The 19,641-nt window shown below is 41.6% G+C and overlaps 2 protein-coding genes across 2 annotated transcripts; both read left to right on the top strand.

Moving 5' to 3' along the window:
* The first annotated feature begins 94 nt into the window (after positions 1 to 94).
* Positions 95 to 3,580, top strand: LOC131881463 (E3 ubiquitin-protein ligase RNF38-like). Its single transcript, XM_059228335.1, has 3 exons — positions 95 to 673; positions 881 to 1,016; positions 1,136 to 3,580. The coding sequence occupies exons 1-3, from the start codon at positions 105 to 107 to the stop codon at positions 1,205 to 1,207; spliced, it is 777 nt and encodes a 258-aa protein (XP_059084318.1). The 5' UTR covers positions 95 to 104; the 3' UTR covers positions 1,208 to 3,580.
* Positions 3,581 to 10,489: 6,909 nt separating this feature from the next.
* Positions 10,490 to 19,641, top strand: LOC131880830 (inactive histone-lysine N-methyltransferase 2E-like). Its single transcript, XM_059227539.1, has 6 exons — positions 10,490 to 10,804; positions 10,867 to 11,368; positions 15,639 to 15,718; positions 15,793 to 17,141; positions 17,217 to 17,915; positions 17,976 to 19,641. The coding sequence occupies exons 2-6, from the start codon at positions 10,904 to 10,906 to the stop codon at positions 19,097 to 19,099; spliced, it is 3,717 nt and encodes a 1,238-aa protein (XP_059083522.1). The 5' UTR covers positions 10,490 to 10,804; positions 10,867 to 10,903; the 3' UTR covers positions 19,100 to 19,641.

Raw genomic sequence — 19,641 nt, 5'->3', positions numbered from 1 at the left:
CCACGAGCACATGGCTCGAACGATGCAACACCACCACTCTGCAATGCAGCAGCAATTTTCAAACCACGCCGCCTTGGCCGTACAGCAGCTTTCACCACGAGCACATGGCTCGAACGATGCAACACCACCACTCTGCAATGCAGCAGCAATTTTCAAACCACGCCTCCTCATTTCTGTCATCTCAACAGCACATGCCCATGGCCCACCCGCTTATGGTGGACGGAAGCGGCCGCAGCCACTTGTTGGATCCGCGGGCGAATGGTCGACCTCGAAATGGTCACCCGAGCCAACGACGCATGGGTGGAATGCCTCGGAGGTGGCGCAACAATCCACCCTCGAATCAAGCTCCACCCACAGTCAGTCAAGGTGTCTCCATGGCTGCCCCTCCCCCTCCCACACCTGGTGCTCTCGGCCCTGTTTCGATGTCGGCTTCCTCAAACCCCACCGGATTTCCGGCTAGCCCAGCTTCGATGTCCCATCCGTACCACCCTGGCTTTTTACTTCACGTCTTGGCGATGCTCTCAAACACACCCCTTCAACAAACCTTTGCAGGCACAGGAGACGTCAACGAACCTGAAAACTACGAAGCACTTCTTAATCTGGCCGAACGACTTGGCGAGGTCAAGCCCAAAGGACTTGCGAAAGGAGACATTGAACAGCTTCCCTCGTACAGGTAATTTTGCCGTTCTAGTCCAATTATTGACCAACTGAACCGGTTGTTACAAATCAAGGAGGAAGATGTGTCATTATTATCCCGCTTTGTTGACAAGGATCTTCTAAGAGGAATCCACGAGTTTTTAATGATACTACGCAGTTGCTTTGTTCTCACAATAAAGCTAGATAGCAACTCGCCTAATGAGGAAGAACATTGGTCTTTTAGGTATCCTGGAGACAGCTCAGAGAATGATCAAACCACCTGCGTCGTTTGCATGTGCGACTTCGAAGTACGACAAACTCTCCGTGTGCTGCCTTGCAGTCACGAGTTCCATTCCAAATGTGTGGACAAGTGGCTAAAGGTAATTATTGGAAGGAACTGTGAAAAGATAAATACTAGTCTTATTCGTATGTAAAATGGAGACATGATAAAGTGAGATTCCATTTTTATTGACATTTTTGTTTGCCCGTCTGCTTTCAGACAAACCGCACCTGTCCAATTTGCCGTGGCGATGCGGCTAATTTCTTCAACAGTGGAATGTCCGTGGAATAGCTCACGGGTGCTCCTCATTGCATATCATCATCGATCCTCGGGCCATGATGATCTAGTCGTTGACCAAGCCCATTGTTCCCCCTCATCTGCTTTTTGATCTTTTTCCATCCCTTTCCCTCAAGAATAACAATAACGATAATCCCCATCATCAACACGGGGGAACAACACTTACAACAAACTCCATGTCCAGCATTGCAAATTTGGGTGAATTATTTAATTCATTTTTAAACCTCTCACTCGATCTCTGTTTTCATTTGTCCGAGAAAACAACGCTCTCTCTCATTTCAATCATCAAAATGCAAAACCCTTCCGTAATTGTTTACCTCCCAAGCAGTCCTCTCACCTCCACATACCATGGTATCACTTTCTCATGGGCATTATCACATTGATGACCATATTGAGTGTACAACTGGGGTTGATTCGTTGTCCTCGAACTAAAACGGGATTGTACAAAATGGGTCCTTTCAAACATTGGCCGTTGCCTTTGCTTTCCCTCTTCCGTTCTCTGTGTTAGAATATTATAATCAATTAACAGAGCACTCCAACTCGATTTGCTCTTCACGCTATTCTGATTATTACCATAATTCCGCCCTTATTTTTATCGATTCATATCGCAATCACGTAAAAGCTGAAGCTTAAGCTCAATCGTTCTCATTTGTAATATGGTTTAGTGAAATTGGTATTGTTTTTTTGTAATAGCGTGGCACTGGCGAGGATTGCTTCTGTCTTCTTTCTCGAGTCCTCATGTTACAGTTCATGACTTACATTTAAGCAAAACACAAGATACACGCCTAGATAAGAGTTACTTTCCCTCCATGTACCTTTCTCCCCTCTGAAGTGATTCATACTTACCAACCATAGTAGCTATGAATCATCATCGTTGATAATTCGATTAACCTCGGCTTTTGGTGTGATATTATTAATTACTCCATATGTTTGAGTTTCGCTGGCTTCCCGGTCAGCTCTCACTCACCTTCCTTCCAAGCAGAAACCACAAGCAAACTCAAAGAATGATTTCCAATTCCAATCATGTAAATAGAAACACGTTTGTTCATGCGTTCCTTGGCCCTCTCATCATAAATTAGTTCAATTGAATTTGTCCCTCAGCCCCTCCCCTCCCTCACCCGTCTCTATGTAGCGTTAATTATTCTGTTGTAGGGGACCAGATGAACCTTAAAAATGTATATCATGTTAATTTTATGCTATTTTTGGTAAATTTATCCAAGATACTCTCTCCACAAATCCAATCCGGTTGAACCCATTCTGTTTTGCCAGGGGATATCTTTTAAAGAATCGTCCTCTCCATTTTTCATCTCCCAACCTCTCTCACCTCATGATTTTTCCGCGGCATTATCGAACTTTGATCACGCACACGCTTTCGAGTTTTGAAGTTTTTCCTCACATATCTAATTGGGATGACCACATTTTCCAGAACGGAATAGCTGATGAAACTTTCAAGCATTTAAAATCAGAAATGAGATTTGACCAATTCCTTCAAAATGAGCCGTGAGTGTTGCGGCTTTTGCATGAATATTCCCACGAAAATGAGGCTTGTTATCAGCAACTCATAATGACAGTAACCACACGCAAAATCTATCCTTTAAAATTACCCGACCTCCTCATGGTTATCCAACAACATTAAACACAATACGCCATAGACTGTTTCTCTCGAGTTCTTACTTCAACTACCTTCAAGTCACCAAAAAATATTCCCCTTCCTCAAAGTTACTACCCACCTACCTACAACCTATCACTGAATCAATCAATCAGTCTATAGCAAATGGTCCCTTAGAAGCCTGTTTCCCTCTTTGATAAATCTGTACTTATCGTGCCTGTACTAAAGACTTTTAGTGATATATCTCCATTCAAACATTTCCGTTGATATTGTAATGCAAAGTTGAAAACCCCCTCTGAATAAAAGCAGTCACACCTAACCCAAGTAAACCAATCCAACCCAACCCCCTCCCAACTCCCAGTCACTCACCCAACACCAATAGGCCAAAATGTTCAAATAACAGATCTACATAAAAACCTTTTCATGCCAATCAAACCAACACTTGTGGCGCTAAAGAAGAGGGGTCAAGCTTTTTTCCGGGGTGCATCAACCAGTGCCTCTGATTTGAATGTATTTGAAACACCCTTTAGTGACACTCGAGGTTGGTTTGAAATAAACGCTTTATCAAAGATGGAACTGGTGGGCAACCACGAAGTACGGAGACTCCATTGACTTGTGCCGATGCTTGTCCACTTGGACTATGTTTATGGAAAAGCTTTTGATTTGTTGGTACGTTATGGGGATTCAAATGTTTTCAATATTGTCATTATCACTTGCAGCTGTATGGATTAAACAATAAAACAATCTGTTCAAGATGAGTCCTCAGTCTTTTTTCTCTTCTCTATTATCGACAATGCCGTTTGGCAATTGCTCCACATTTACGGTTGAAAAATTATACTTTCTTGGTTTTCGTGTAAAATCCCTCATGATTTTCATTTATTTAAAGTTTCATCCACTTAAGAGTACATAGTTAGCGATATGACGATAAGGAACTTGGTTGGAGTTCAAGGGTATTGCAAAAGGCTGTTCAGATCCAATGGTTGAGTTTAACGTCTGCAAATAACGAAAGGGTTTATTTGCAAACAAGATCCAAACTAACACCAAGAAATCATTTTGGTTAAGGCAAGCCTAGTAGCTACGTATACAGTATGGTAAGTATTACTCTAATACGTTAACCTTAACACATGAGCTAAGGATATCGTTTCCTGTGAACCAGATATCAGACTTGCAAGACTGAGCTTTACGAGATGATATTCATCTTATCGCAAATACAAGTTTTGTTCATTTGTTTTACGCGATTGCTTCTTACAGGGTTGGGCGCCATTACGATCGAGTGAATGACATGAATAATGCATTGCAAGGCGTGTACAGAAAACTAGCCTTTTGATAATAGAATGAATGTATTTTCTTTTCCGACTTCCGAGATAATCTATATGAGCAAGTTGCGAACGAGCAAGAGCTACACAGCCCCCAACAGAAACAAGGAATAGGGGAAAAGTACAAAACCCATATAAAATATAAACACATACATTCATAGCTCTATTAAGCTCATGATTGAAACCGGGAGAAAGGTTTAACCACTCGACCAGATCTTGTGGTAGGGTTGTCCACACGTGACACGGGTTTAAGGCTTCAATATCAATGATAAACGTCTTTGCACTTTTAGATATAACTAAATAGGGACCATCTTATGGAGGTGACAGCGAAGGTTTGAGGCGATCAACTCTTAACCAAATATGGGTGCAAGTCTTCAAACCCGATGGGATGTAGCTGGGTTTTTGGCCATGAAACATTGTAGGTAAAGGAACGTAATTCCGAAATGAAGCACTCAACTCGCGAAAAATCTCAGTAGCGGGTACATCCTGGCTCTCTGGACGACACAACACACCGGGAATCCGTAACGTCGTTCCATAAACAAGTTGAGCGGGGGAATACCCAGAATCATCTTTGGGGGCCGTTCTAATTCCCAAGAGTATCCAGGGTAAATGTTGCGACCAATTGACTCCCAAATCACGAGCACGAACCGATTCTTTAATTTGCCTATGCAGCCTTTCGACCATTCCGTTTGATTGCGGATGGTAGGCAGAGGTGTCGTCCATGGTAATGCTTCTGCTTGTGCGAACCACACCTTAGGTTGGGATGACCAAAACGTAAGCAATTTGACAGTAACCACACTAATGTCACATGGGATTGCGGACAAGCCTCGGGGTTTGGAATCCTCCATGTCGTGCACAAAAGTTCACAGAACGCGTGAATAAGACCGGGGTCACCAATAAGGCGTGTACAGAAAACTGGCCTTGTGATAATAGAATGAATGTATTGTCTTTTCCGACTTCCGAGATAATCTATATGAGCAAGTTGCGAACGAGCAGGAGCTACACATTGCGTGGTATAGAGCCTCTTGAATTTTTTTGAAACTTCTTGTTTAAACTGAGATGTTTGTGAAAGAAATGGATATTTACAAAGTTAAAAGCTTGCGAAAATAACGTCGCAAATCGGTTTCAAAATCGACACGGTTTTCCGTGAAAAAGCTTGTCATACCAGAACGGAATGATCAACTGTCGGCTTTTTTAAATCATAATGGCCACATGCACTTGTAGGTAAATCGATCGAAACGAGTCTTATCCCTAGTGTTTGCAGATGTTTACTTTCAAATAGAATTGATGGTAACTTATCTTGTGGTCCAAAAAATGTATGCGCAAGATAACGCCCAACCCTGTGTGTACATATATTTGAGAGAAAACGTTTTTGGAAACTTCTGGCGGAGATTGCCACTGTTTTTCCATAGCTCTCCGTCCAAGAAAATCAGTAGTTCTCGATTGGCATTACAATGTTCTGGGAATCTTCAGCAAAAAAAACACTATGGACTATGATTTTGACTAATATTCCCTAATTCTTTTGGACATATTGGCAAGGATGTTTTGCAGCGCAGCTAGCCAGAAGTAAGACAAAAAATCATTTTTTACTTGGAAGGACCCGTCCTAGGAACAATGCTACAATTTATCTTACTTCTCTTGTACCAAAACTCTTCTTTGTTACTACAGGTACGAGGAATCATCAAATGATTATCCTTAGATGAACATCCTTACTAAAACATCACGAGAAGCCAATTGATAACTCTGAATCGTTGATTGAAAAACAACATGGTGGGCCTAGACACCCTGAATACACTAGAGGGTCTCTAGGTAGGCCTAAGTACGTCCTTGGTAGAACTGCCGGTGTGAGGTTCATTCATCTTGAATATTACAACGTCCGTTGCCATTTTATAATGTTGGTACCTGGTACCATCAATGGTCAGTAAGCCCGATCATGGAGACTTATTCAGCAAGGTGTGGTGTAATCCTGTAACGCCTCTCAAGTCTCCAGGAGTAACATGGAGACCTTCGCTAGGGTCGGCAACTTGGTTGATTTGAAATTAGAGCTTGTCCTTCGAAGTCTTCATTGAATAAAAAACGGTCTCCTCCGTACAACAATTTTCAGATGATTCATCAAATTAACCTCAAGATATTTTATTAAACTTCATGAAAGGTGACTGAGAATAAGTCTAAAAGAGAATTCAGTTATGCATATTGTATCACGACACATATAGGCATGTATCAAGAAATTAAAAAAAAATGAATGCGGCCCACGTTTTGTCATCTTCTCTCCGACTGAACGTTACAGATTAGGGTATATGCAAAGTACAAATGAATTATAAAATTGCCTAGCAAAATATGAATTAAGGTATGGTCGACAATCGGAGAATAATAAAGAGTTTTTTGCAAAGGGATGTCCAAATTGATCGCCACCAAGAAAGGCATGTTAAAGTAAATTGGAAATTTTGAATGCAAAAAAATCCATTAAACGCATTTGCTTTTGAAAACATGTAATAAACTCTGAACTCTCACTTCTCTGGACCCAAGCCAATCCACTCCTCACAGAACTCCCCAGCAACCCCCTTCAAAGTTATCTTTTCTCACCAGAGTGCATGAAATCAGCCAACATCTTTATCACAACTAGGAGGGCCTCAGAGGCATTCCAGACAACCATCGGACCATTTTCCCTGGAGAACCATTTCTTGAAGATGATGTCCATTGTGCTAGCTGCCCGCTTCTCCAAATTGGCCCAGGATAGTGAACTCCTTCCAGAGTTCCAATGCGGTTTTCGGAGAAGCCGCTCTTCCACCACGGCAGCTATGTACTCTCCTCTATGAAATTGTGCATTCTACGTAACTTTAGTAATCAGAGGAGATTTTACGTGTCCTCTGGAGATTTTTCCAAGGAATTCGGCCGAATGCGCTTTTCGTCAAACTCAAGAAGTATATATGGGGTATTCCACGTTCAGTTTGCTGGCTCAACACCATCATATTCCGTGCGAATATTTGGAGTAGCACAGAACACAATAAAGGCGCCCAAGAAAAAAAAGAGAGGTGGACTTCATTGTTCGAACTAGCTTGGACTCTCGAGGGCTTGAAGGTGCTCTCAAAACGCACGTTAAGCCTCTACGGTCACTACAATTGACCCTAAATCCTGGGTTGGGACAAAGCTCATGGATACTTTTGAAAACGCACAGTATCAAGTACCTTTCGTACCTTCTCTGAACACTATACACTCCCAATCTTTCTAGCTTCTCCCAACACGAGAACTCTCTCACACTGTCAATGTTCCTGTTAAAAGATTTTTGACCCTGTTATCTCTTTTACAAACCAGTTGTACTAGTTTGAGCCCAAATGGGTGAAGCATATTCAAGATATGACTGGATAATTGACCTGCACAGAGTTTACACTACTACAGACTCTGCTCCAAGATCGCAAAGTTGGATGGGCAAGATTAAATGATGAAACGTCATTATAAATCAAATGGTTTTTTTTAAGCACAATTTTTTTTGTTTGGTGGATGGAAATTTTATGGTTATTTGTAAAAAATATCTCAATTATACCCTTTCATATTTAATTAATCACAATTACTCTGTTTGTCAATGTCATCACCTACTTAATTACAATTGCATGAAAGTATAATTACAATTACGACATAGGTCTGCTCCACCCTGCTTCATATTTAAAAATTACCTTCACCTTCGCATTAACCACGGTTAGGGCCTGGATCGCATACATGTGCAATAGCCTTCCCATTAAGAATGTCACTCTCGAGATAATTCTCCGGAGTATATTATCCTAATCTTCCTCTACGGTCTTCACTTGCGACGTCCCAACTTCGTCCAATCTGTTCTCAAAACGCCGATGCTACGGTCACCAAATTCCTCAAGCATACCTGTGCATGCCCCAATTGCCAATTATGCACAAACACATCTCAAATAGATCGAAACGGAATGAACTTCCGCTCAATGACCTTTGGGTCGAAGCCATTAAGCTCTTCACTAGTAGATGGTGAAGGTTAAGATATCTTGTAGGTTTCGTCCATGAAGGATGTAGATGTAGTCCTCCAAGGTAAAGAAAAGTTCAATGAACATGTCCAATTGAAGGTGGGTAAAGCTTTTCAAATATTTTGTTGGATGTATTGCACGTTGTTTAACTTCAGAAACAGTATCACGATGAATACTCTGGACAATTCGATTGTCCTGCCACATCTTGATAATGCTTCACCCATTTGGGCTCAAATTAGTTCCGAAGGTTTGCAAAAGGTCGAACAAGTCCAAAGATGTTTCACTCGGAACATTGCGGGAATGAGAGAGCCTTCGTTTTGGGAGAGATATTAAAGCAGTTGAGACTGTACAGTGTTCTGATATTAAACGTTTTCAGGAGTATCCATGAGCTTTGCCCCAACCCATGTTTTAAGGTCAATTATTGTGACCGTGGAGGCTGAATGTGCGTTTTGAGGACACCTTCAAGCCCTCGAGAATCCAGGCCATTTCAAACAATGAAGTCCACCTCTCTTTTTTTCTTGGGCTCCTTCATTGTGTTCTGTGCTTCCCCAAATATTCGCACGGAATATGATGGTGTTGATCCTGTAACAAGATTTAAGTCAGACCTTGGCAAGTTTTTGACCAAAATCCCTGACCAACCCTATATTCAAGGGCTAGGCGGATGTGCCAACTCTAATTCGTTGGTATATATATATTACATGAATTGAGAGCTAAATAAGATATATAGCGCTTTCCATCTTGAACTACTGTGACCCCATTCCCATAAGGAAGTTTGCCAAAAATATGCAAAACCAAATACAGGTTGTGCTTCCCGGTCAAAGACTGGTTAATGCCTTATTGTTCTTGGCCGGAAACTCTCATAATATTCCATCAACGACAGGAGCTGGCAAAGGAATTATTCAATCTGGCACAGTCTTTCTTTTGCAATACTTCTAGTACCATCATCCCCCCTTTCTTCCTGCATTAGTAATTTCTGTTTTCCCTCTTCTTTTATTCCATGTGTATTGAATGTGTTCTTGTCATTTTCTCTGCCATATCATAATTTTATAAATCTATTCATCCGTTTTGATCATTCATTTTTAAGCCATTCCATTTTATGTATATCCAATAGTCTTTTTCATGCTTATCCTCGCTCATTTGACCATGAGTGATAATAAAAAAAAAGCTGATCATCATCATCATAAACGAGTCGGTCAATTCAATGAACGTCAACAAAAGTCGTTCCGAACAAGTAAAGTATCCATATATCTAAAATGGTTGATTTAAAAAACATGCGACAAAATCCCTTCTCGTATGCCCAATTTAATTGAGTGCATTGTGAATCAGTAGGATACAATTGCTCCTGGAGGAGTTATTAATTGTACAAATCAATTTAAGGAAGGAAATTCCAAAGTCAACAATTATTGTCATTGCGGTCGGTCGTTTTTGTGATCAAAAGTGATCTTGATCGACAAGTTTTTTTTAGTTCCAATTGAGGAAGTTGTTAATGTGCATGCATATGAAATGAAGTGTATCCTGAGCAAACATTGATTTTCAGGTTCATCCACTCCAATTCCAGCATTTAAATATCCGACTTCTCCCCTCAAGGCCAATTACATGAAGATGGACGCACCAAATCTCACGCTTTTGACGGATCCTCGGATTTCTTGGCGTTATCAGCCCCTGAAACAGCATTAAACCGCACACATTCACATTAAATATCTTAATCTAGACGCAAGCATTCAACCTTAATTCTCCTTCGGAACATCTAGATCCCATATGCGGTTACTTCATCCATCTTCAGAATCGGACGCGAAAGAATGTCCAAACAAAAGCCGATTTGATGTCCTTAAATGACCAACAACCATGAACCAACGAAGCTTGTGTGGACTTCCACTGCGTACTTTAATCAAACCCTCATTGTCACTGAGATTTGCATTCATACCTGGTCGTTCACATTTACTTACTCATATTTAAATTGTACCTTTGAGACCTCCACATAGGTCTCAAGATTGGAAAAGTTACTCCTTGCTAATTTTTGGCATGAACGCAATACCTGAATTTTTAAATGTGTAAATTGGAAGGTATCGTCCATATCTGTGAGAGAATCTGGTGGATAGAAGAAACTTGATCAATATAGCAACCACGAAGCTAGGGCCCCTCGTGCAATAAGCTTCATGCCATCAATAAGGACGCTTTAATTCGTTTGCAAATGTGTCGGCCGCCGTTGAAATCGAATCGCGTATTGTATAGCCGCTTTTGTCTGCAAGTACATGCACTAGGTACATACGCATGTACAGTAGAATGGAATTGATCGATATGGCACACAACAACGGAGCGGCAAAAGATGATCCCTTGAAGTTTGGTCGTTGTCGTTGGTTAACTTTTGTCGTCCGCTTGTTTCAAGTGCACATGGTCGAGTTGCTGTAATTGTTGATAAAGAAGAGTCACGCTTTATCGTTATTAATAGTGGCCTGAACGCTCTAGGGTGCGTGTGTGAGTGATAACCGGAAGAAATTATTTTGTTCATCCGAGACAACAAATGGTTGGATTCAAATGAGATGGATCAGTTGGCAATTGGCTCTCAATGAAGACATACGCTTGACCATTTCTTGTCATTAATCCTGTCGTTGTTTGCTCTTCAGTGATCAGTGAAACAGTCTCTAAAGTAATCCGTCAACACAGGGAACACGGGAAAGAAGGTAAGGAATGTGGAGCAAGTTCCGTTATACTCATTCACGTGCGCATTGTTCCATGTTCCTAGATCTGTGGGGTCATACCTCTATGAACCACCGAGCACCATGACCAAAGCAAAGTCGCTCAAATCGGTGCTCTTGTTTTTTATCTGTCTGAGCACTTGTCACCAATGGGTTAGAGGTGAGGCTGAGGCCGTGGCAGCGGCTGAGGCTGAGGCCATTGCACTGGCTGATCCTGAGGCCGAGGCCAATGCCAAGGCGGACGCTGAGCCAGCCCCAAAGGCCAAGCCAGTGAGTATTGTACCGGCGGCCTACAAAAAGACTCCCTTGGGATTCCCTGCTGTTCTGGAGATTACCAAACAGAAAAAGAATAAGCATTCCATTTATATGGAGATGATGAAAGACCCTGTGGTCCCAAAGACCAAAAGGAATGACGAGCCTTTGCCTTGGAAAGCTTACGAAGAGGTCATTACTCGAGAATCTCGAGAAATGATGACCAGAGATTCCAGAGCTCAGAGCAAACCTCAAGTTAAACGGCAGAACGACAAATTCCTTAAAGATGTTCCCAAGGTAAGAACAATCTTTTTCGTAAACACGCAATATTCTGTAGTGTAGCGAACATCAAAGACCTTTTATCTTTATCCGTATAGATGGGCTATAATCCATTTGATGTAATCCAGTATGATTTAACTACAAATACGGTATAGTTTGCTTACTTTAGTAACTCTATTGACAACACTTTAACCAAGCTGAAGGAAATAAGGTCACTTTGAATACTCTGAAATTACAGACAGTGTTCGCGAAGGTTTTCAATTTTGTTCTTAAATTCTTAAATACCTACTAGAATGAGGCCAAAGAGGACAAAAATTGTGGTTGCTGCAAGTCAAGTCCTTTAAGGACAACTTATAACCATTAGTTAAGTTCAAATTGTCCCATCTTGAAATCCTCAGACCTTTGCTTCCATTAAGTGTTGGGAATCTTACAGTGAGATTGACATGTGATCGTATTCGTTTGCCAAAGTAGCTAAAATACTAAGGTGTAGAACATGTACTTGGGTTACTTTTAGACTTTTCAGTCGGGATCCTATGATTCATCTACCATGTGAACTGGTTTAAAATTCGATGGCATTTAACTTATTTTAGAGCAAATTATCTTATGTTTAGCCTAACCGTTAAAGTCCTCAAACTTTTGGTGCATTATTTTAAATGGTGCAATATTAAATGTTTAAATAAAACTAAAAGTTATCAAGCAGTTGCGACTAAATCCTGACTTTCGGCTCGATCATTCGGTCTCTGTAATTGTATACAGCTTTTGGGTTCAATTCCTAAAGGGTAAACTTCTTTCAAGCCAGATTAGGCAGCAGTGAGGGTGGTAAAAATAACTTTCTTGGGTACTTGATGTCCAAAAGGGATCTATGATGAAATTTGTGTTTTCTTTTTTCTCACATAGAATGAACGAATGGTCAAACAAAGAGCCCATTCGAGTCCATGGACTAATCTACCTTTTGTAACATGTTAAATCCTGCAATGCCTATCTGGCCTATATAGTATATGACATAGATGATGCTATGACCTATCTAAGCTGCTCTGGTAGCAATGAGAGACTATATTTATCGTTATTCCATTTCGAACAACAATCTTTGGGTCCAAACAAATTGTGAAAGAACTTTTTATATTCAACCAGTCTAGAGGCTTAAAAAGACATGACAAGATCCCGAGTAAAAATTGATGTAGCAAATTCTTGCACAAGTTCAATAAGGTCAGGAAAGAATTAAATTCCTTTGATTAACAAGTTGTGCATTAGATCCGACACGGTCTCCCAATCCGTTCAAAACCGAATTTTTATGATCAGAATCAGATCAAAAAAAATCCCTCATTCAGATCAAAAATTGGAATCCAGAAAGAATTGCTGAATCCAATCCGAACCTAAAAGTCGCTCAATCCAATCTGAATCCAACAAATTTCTACTTACTCCCCCAGTAAACCCAAAATATTTGCGCAATTTGATCCAAACCCAAAACTTTTCAATTAAATAGACTTCAACATTACAATATTCATTCAAATTCAGCTCTCATACCAAAATTGATTTTAATGTAGGCTACCAAAATGCAAGGTTGGGTTCACTTTTTTGGGATTTACTTGAGCCTAACTTTGCTTGTTTCTTTCAAGATATGACTAAACTCTGGGTTTTTGTCAAAAGTCTTTAGGGTCATGCCAAGTTTGGTACATCCTCATCAGTCAAAAAATGACCTTTCTCCTACAAAAGTTGTTATTTCTACTTACAATAACAAAAAAAAGCAAGTTGCTTAATCTTGTTTAAACTTTCCGGTGCTGTATTATTGTGCAATGAATTATCAAAGACTTGATAAGTGGTTTATTTTCAATTGTTGATTTTGATGTATGGGGATGCCTTCATTTGGCTCTATTTAATGATATGGAAGTAGATCAACTTGAATCCCTATGCTTGTTTCTGAATATTTAGTTGGTGAAATTTATTTGGGTATAATTAGCCATATAATCATGCAAATGACAACTTATATGGAGCTTCTTTTCTCTCTGCAAGTCCAATGTTTTTTGTTGATAATGACAAGTTTATTGCGACTCTTGGTCATATCAGATTGTAAACTGCATATAAATATTAGTATAAACAACATATTCAGAATTCAAAAACAAGTATAAAAGGAAGAAAGATGGTCCGTATGATAAAATAGTTGACTGGAGAGATATCACAACAGAAATGACTAGAATGGGTTCAGTGCCCATGAAAAAAGAAAGGAGTGGAGTCACATACGGAACAGAGTCAAGAATATTTTTCTCAGGTTCCAATGGAATCGGTAGAATAGATAATAAGACTGAACGTAAATTTCAGGAATCAATTCCCTAAGATTTTTAATTTTCAAACTGACTCAATAAGCTGAAACATTAGTTTCCTAAATAATTGCATCAGGTGCTCTTAGAACCTCTGTGTTTAACCTTTAGTTCCATTTTCACACGGAGGGCAAGCTTGGCAGAGGATTACGAATTGAAATTTATTTCAGAACGAACAACTAAACCCACCAGATCAGTCACACAGTAACGCACAGTCAAGAACGGACACAATCATAATCGTTGGAGCCAGTTTGCTTCGAAGTGTTGGCTTGTGGTTTGCGATCCTGCGGCCAAAGTCAATGTCAAAGTCAAAGAGACAAAAATCACGTCCACACATGCAATGTGTTGGATTGAATTCATGTATGGATTTTGATTTCGCGCGTGTTCTGCTTTGTTTTGAGACAAGGTATTCTCGTTTTTGTTCTTTGAGGTAAAATGGGGATCAATCTTGACCTTAATCGCAAAGTTTTTGATCTCTCTTACGAATTTGTCCATAATAATTTAATTTGGTTAAACCTTAAGGTTTGGGCAATATTTATTGCTTCACTCATTAGAGGGTATAGGTCAGACTTACTACAAATGTATAACACAATTTTTAAAACTGGGTGTGTTTATGAAGTTTTTCAAATGTTTGGTTAAAATATTTTCCAATGAGGTACCGAAGGGCAAACCCAATTTTACTTTGACGTGGTAATTCCAGTTTTTTTTCGATTATGCAAAGTGCGAATTCGAATATAAATGTAAGTTCAAATATCGAGACATTTGTCTCCGTTTCCATCTATGAGAATTCTTTGTTGGAATACCGTCGAAGAGGTAATCCAGTGGTATAAAATATATGGAAAAGGACACCTAACAATAGAGCTTAATGTTCTATGGTATTTCACCAAGAAACCATTCACCTAGCCTCTTAATCATATGCATTGACCTACTTACTTATTGTCCATTACGTCATTTCCAACTCGTTGAAAAGTCGAGCGATTGCTATTTGGAAATCCGTTGTTGGTAATTGATGCCAAAGTACATGGACGCAAATTGCAGTTTCTCTCTCTTTCAGCAGTTCATTTTGCAAATTTCACGAGGAAGTCATTAGATATTTGTGAATCTAGAATAATCTGAAGGCCAAGACGACTAGTTTCCTGACGGTGGTCGAATAAAATTTTGAACGACTGCAGTCTTGCTCCATTTTGCCACGGTTAAATTGAAAGGAATGCAATTTGTACCACTCACCGCAATCTCAAACCTGGTTTGTACCTCGTGGGAAAGCTGAATAATTAGGTGTCCATATTGGACACGAGTCTTGAAAAAGTCAGCAAGTGTACGAACAGTTTGACGAGACCATAGATAATTTGTTGAACATCTTCCGCCTAACGTCTTTGAAGAATATACACTAATAATGAAAACCGGGTATTCTAAATTTCAAGCGAAAAAAACATCGCAGTTACGCTCCGTTGAATTCAGTTCATGCCTTTGAAATTGTCAAGGTGACGTTTTGTTGTGAGCAAAAAAACACATATTGCAAGTATCAATGTCCGAAACTTGATTAATCGGCTCTAAGTAACGCCATATGGACAATTGACATTACAAGGAGTGTCCGAATAACAAACACACCTTTAAGTAGATTATTCTAAAACAACATTCAAGAATTTTTCGAGTCGGGATTTTGAGCAAAACGCAATGGAACAAATCATTCATAATCAAATTCATGAATTCAATCCATTGTGTGGAGCGCTTGTGGTCAAGCCAAAATGAAGATTGACATTGATATTTGATGGATAAAGCACTCATGCAAGCAATGTTCACATTAAAGGAGACTCTGGCCGAGGACTGGACCGACAATTGCATGTAAATTCCTCACTGGCCAGGAAGGAAATTGGTGTCCAATTATTGAAGGACACTCCGACATCGAGCCTTGTTTGACTTGAGACTCTTTGCCTCCTATGACAATGATTAACAACGAAATTACCATTTTTCAGGAATACCGAACAATGACGAGAGAATCCCGAAGTCAAATCCACCCACCTCCGAACACCGACGAGTCCAAGGCAAACTCTTTGTATGCACTTGAATTGAAACCATCTCTAAAGGTTGGAGTGAGAAAAAATTAATCATCACCATGACACGTTTCAGGCATGCCCCTAAACCAATCCAGCATCACATGAACCCTGGTAGGACTAATGACCCCCGGAAACGCCAAACAACACAGGGGGCAATCGGACCAGATGATATGGATCAAGGGGGGTCGTCGATGAATTTGAGCTTTAAAAAAATCCAATCCGAATCGTCCGGGGGGACCATTCCTATGCGGGATTTCTTCTCAGGTTTCCAACCAGTTCAGGGCCCGGTAGATAGCTCCCAAGGCCAAGGAAGATCTTTGTCAGAAGGCCAAGGGGGTAAAACCAAGAAACTCAGCTCAGCCGTCACATTAGATGGCTACATGAGTGGCGAGAGCCAAAACGGAGCCATGGTCGGTTTCATGGCATCTCAGTCCAAGTCAAAGGATTCAAAATTTATGGACAAACAAGGTGAACTTTCGCCCAAACCAAAGCGTCAATCAAACGATGTAATCTACTCTGGCACATTCACTATCGGACCAGAACCGGAACCTCAACCACCAATTGTTCCGGGGCATTTCACCCGAGGTTCCTCAGCGTCCAAAGAGGTTTCGAGTGTAGAAGACACGAGCAAAGATCTTCCACCTTTTGGGCCTCCCTACCACGATTCCGGAATCATCAAAGAGAAGGCCAATGACAATTCTGGGGATAACAAACCCAATGAGATTACCTCAAATATGCTACCCCCTACATCTTTCCAGCAAATTGCGGAGAAGAAACAGAAAAAAGCCGACTCTAAACATAAGGAAGGGTCAGTAGGCTTCCAAAAGATTGAAATGAATGGAGTGGAGGTGGCGTTTGACATACCTAACAAAAATGACAAAGTCCGCAAAAACATGGTCAAAATAATCCGAAAGAAACCCAGGGACCGAGGTGGCGACGATTTTAATCCGAACAGAGCTAGAAATCCCAACAAAGCGAGAAAGCCCGTGCGTGTCATCAAAAAGGGAGAAAAAACTCAAGAAAATAACGACTCAATCGAAACAGACTTGGAAAATGAAGAAAATGAGAGCCTGAAGGAGCTGAAGCGTCCGGAGCGTGGTCACTTGTCCCATTTGACGCATTTTCCGGTCATCAAAAAGGGAGAAAAAACTCAAGAAAATAACGACTCAATCGAAGTAAACTTGGAAAATGAAGAAAATGAGAGCCTGAAGGAGCTGAAGCGTCCGGAGCGTGGTCACTTGTCCCATTTGACGCATTTTCCGGTCAGAGATCGCATTCCAGTCCAACATGGATTTTTGAATGATCTTGATGGACCTCCAATCAAGATTGACATTCATGTGGATCCCCATGCCCCCACACCTGGACCACTTCAAGTAAACATTCCGATCGATCCTCAACGTCAACATCATCCACACAGACCAGGTACGTACCGTAGCCTTTTGTTATCAATACACTTTCAAATCCTAGTCAAAAAAAAATTTGGTACTTAACCCACAGAACTATCCCACTTTCCACCAATTGAGCCCATACACGATCTTCCCTTCCCACCAATCCCTGTGCATGAAGGAGACACTCATTACGGTGCTCCCTTACCGGATGGGCAAGCGGTGTCACTTGATGCACCCAGTGACCACTATGGGCCTCCAACGAAGCCTTTGCATATCTATGGTGCTCCACTACCCGGGGACGGCTATGGATACCCTGTCCCAGAGGAAAACTATGGTCCACCAGAGGCTGCCTCGGTTGAGAATTACGGTCCCCCGCCGCAGCATCCTCCACTTCACGAGCCTGCTGACCATTATGGTCCTCCTCAGCATCCTCAAATACATGAGCCTGAAGACAATTACGGTCCCCTAGAGCATATTCCAATAGACGAGCCTAGCAACCATTACGGCCCCACACCCTCACCTACCCCTCACCCAATCATTTCGCACTCTTCCACTCCACCCACCTCGGTCCCCATTTTTTATGATCATACTACTCCTGGACCGAACCTAATTCAAACCACCACCAAAAGCCATTCCCCCGTTTTTCACAATGACCACGCCCATGACTTGGCCCACGCCATTACCAAGACACCTAATAGCTATCTCTTAACCACGAACCCACCGGAGGAGGTGTCCACACTTCCTCCCTTGCCTGCCAAACCCTTGCACTATTTCCATGCCACCACCACATTGGCACCAAGACACTACGGTAAATATGTGACGCCATCAATTATTTTGAACACTATCTTTACCACTACCAATCCCGCAGATCTTCCATTTGTTCCTCATTCCGAGAATGGTTCAGATCTCGTGAAAGGTTTGCCTAAATTGCCACACAAACCTTACTTTCCACCACCAGCCCCCAGCCCCAGACCTTTCCACCATTCGTCTGACCCACACCATCATCCTCGTCCAACTCCATTCCCTTTTGAACATGAGAAGCACCATGTTCCACATTTCCATGAGTCAAAGGGTCCCTTGCCCAAGCCCAAAGAACCAAAGGGTATCCTGAGTCCTTTTGATTTGGTTCATGAAATCTACTCTAAAAATGAGCACTTACATCAAGTTCAAGCTTTGCCACCGCCCGGTCATTTGGATCTAGTCAAGTTTGGCAAGGGGCAACATCATGATCATCAACATCATCAAGAACCTCCAAGGCATCATCCAATCCTAGACCCCAAGGCTCATCGAGATTCCTTCACCACCCCGTTGAAACCCACTCCAGCGGTTCCCATTTTTCATAGCACCACTGCAAAGCCTTTCCAGCCTCATCGACCTCCCACCCCCACACCGACTGTCTTCTCACATTCATCTCCTAAGCCACATTCACATAAAGAGCTGACGGCAGTTTTTGCCACAGCCAGTCCAAACAAAGAAGAGGTCAGAGGTTTACCCAAGAAGACACATCCAACTCCCAGATATCACACAAACCATGGTCCAAGCTATGGCCCCACTCATGGACCCATTTTTGGCCCTACCCATGGGCCAACCTACCGCCCACATCATGGGCCCACCTTCGGTCCTCAGCTACCCCCGCATCTACGCCAGGGACCGACCTACGGACCGTTTCAGCATCACGCACTAAATCATGGGCCAAGTCCTCACCCTCTTCATCGCAGCACCGTGGCTCCTCATATATATCGGCCCACGAGTCCTCCTCCACCAAAACCCAAAGTTCTGACTCAAGAGATCCTCAATCGGAAGCCAATTATTCTGAAGCCCAATCTTCCCCTGGAACTCAGAGGCCCGACTGCCAGGCCTAAGTCCTTGGCTCGAAGGCCAATCTCATCAGTCCTTACCCCGAGACCGCTGAAGCTCATTCGAGTTCCATTGTCCATTGAAGAGCCCAAAACAGAAGAGTACGAGTATTACTATTACGACGAAGAACCCTAGAGAGAAGGCGCGTACTCGCACAAAGACGGCGACGATTCTAGGAGTAGCTCAGAAGAGGACACAAAGGATCGTGAAAGCCGAGATAAGAAACCAGAAGATGAGGAGGAATATGACGAGGAATACGACGAGGAGTACCAATATGATGATGAATATGAGTATGATGACGACTATCTTGAATCCTCTAATGAAGAGCTGAACAAGAAGCCTGTCAGTGATATTGAAGCGAGTGACGATGCACCAACACCTTCGCCAATTTTTGGATCGTCCAAGACAAAGTTGGAGCAATTGCTGAGCTCTCAACTCACCAGCCTTGGATTTGGAGAGGCAACAAAGAAGACAAACGAGGGATAGCCGCTGACCAAATTTTGGCTTTTCAGTGTTACTCTTAAAGCTCAATCAAACCATGTTGATCATGGGTTGAGTCTGTTTGTATGCATTTGGCATTATTTGTTTGTTTTTCTTTTCATTCATATATTTATGCAGTTTTGTTATGTGGCGAAGCCTTCCTTTCGGCATTTCAATAACACTCTATTTAAGATGAA

This window comes from Tigriopus californicus, chromosome 5 (assembly GCF_007210705.1).
Source record: "Tigriopus californicus strain San Diego chromosome 5, Tcal_SD_v2.1, whole genome shotgun sequence".
Taxonomy (NCBI): domain Eukaryota; kingdom Metazoa; phylum Arthropoda; class Copepoda; order Harpacticoida; family Harpacticidae; genus Tigriopus; species Tigriopus californicus.
Note: the sequence above shows the minus strand (reverse complement) of the source record. Positions and strands in the feature narration are given on the sequence as shown.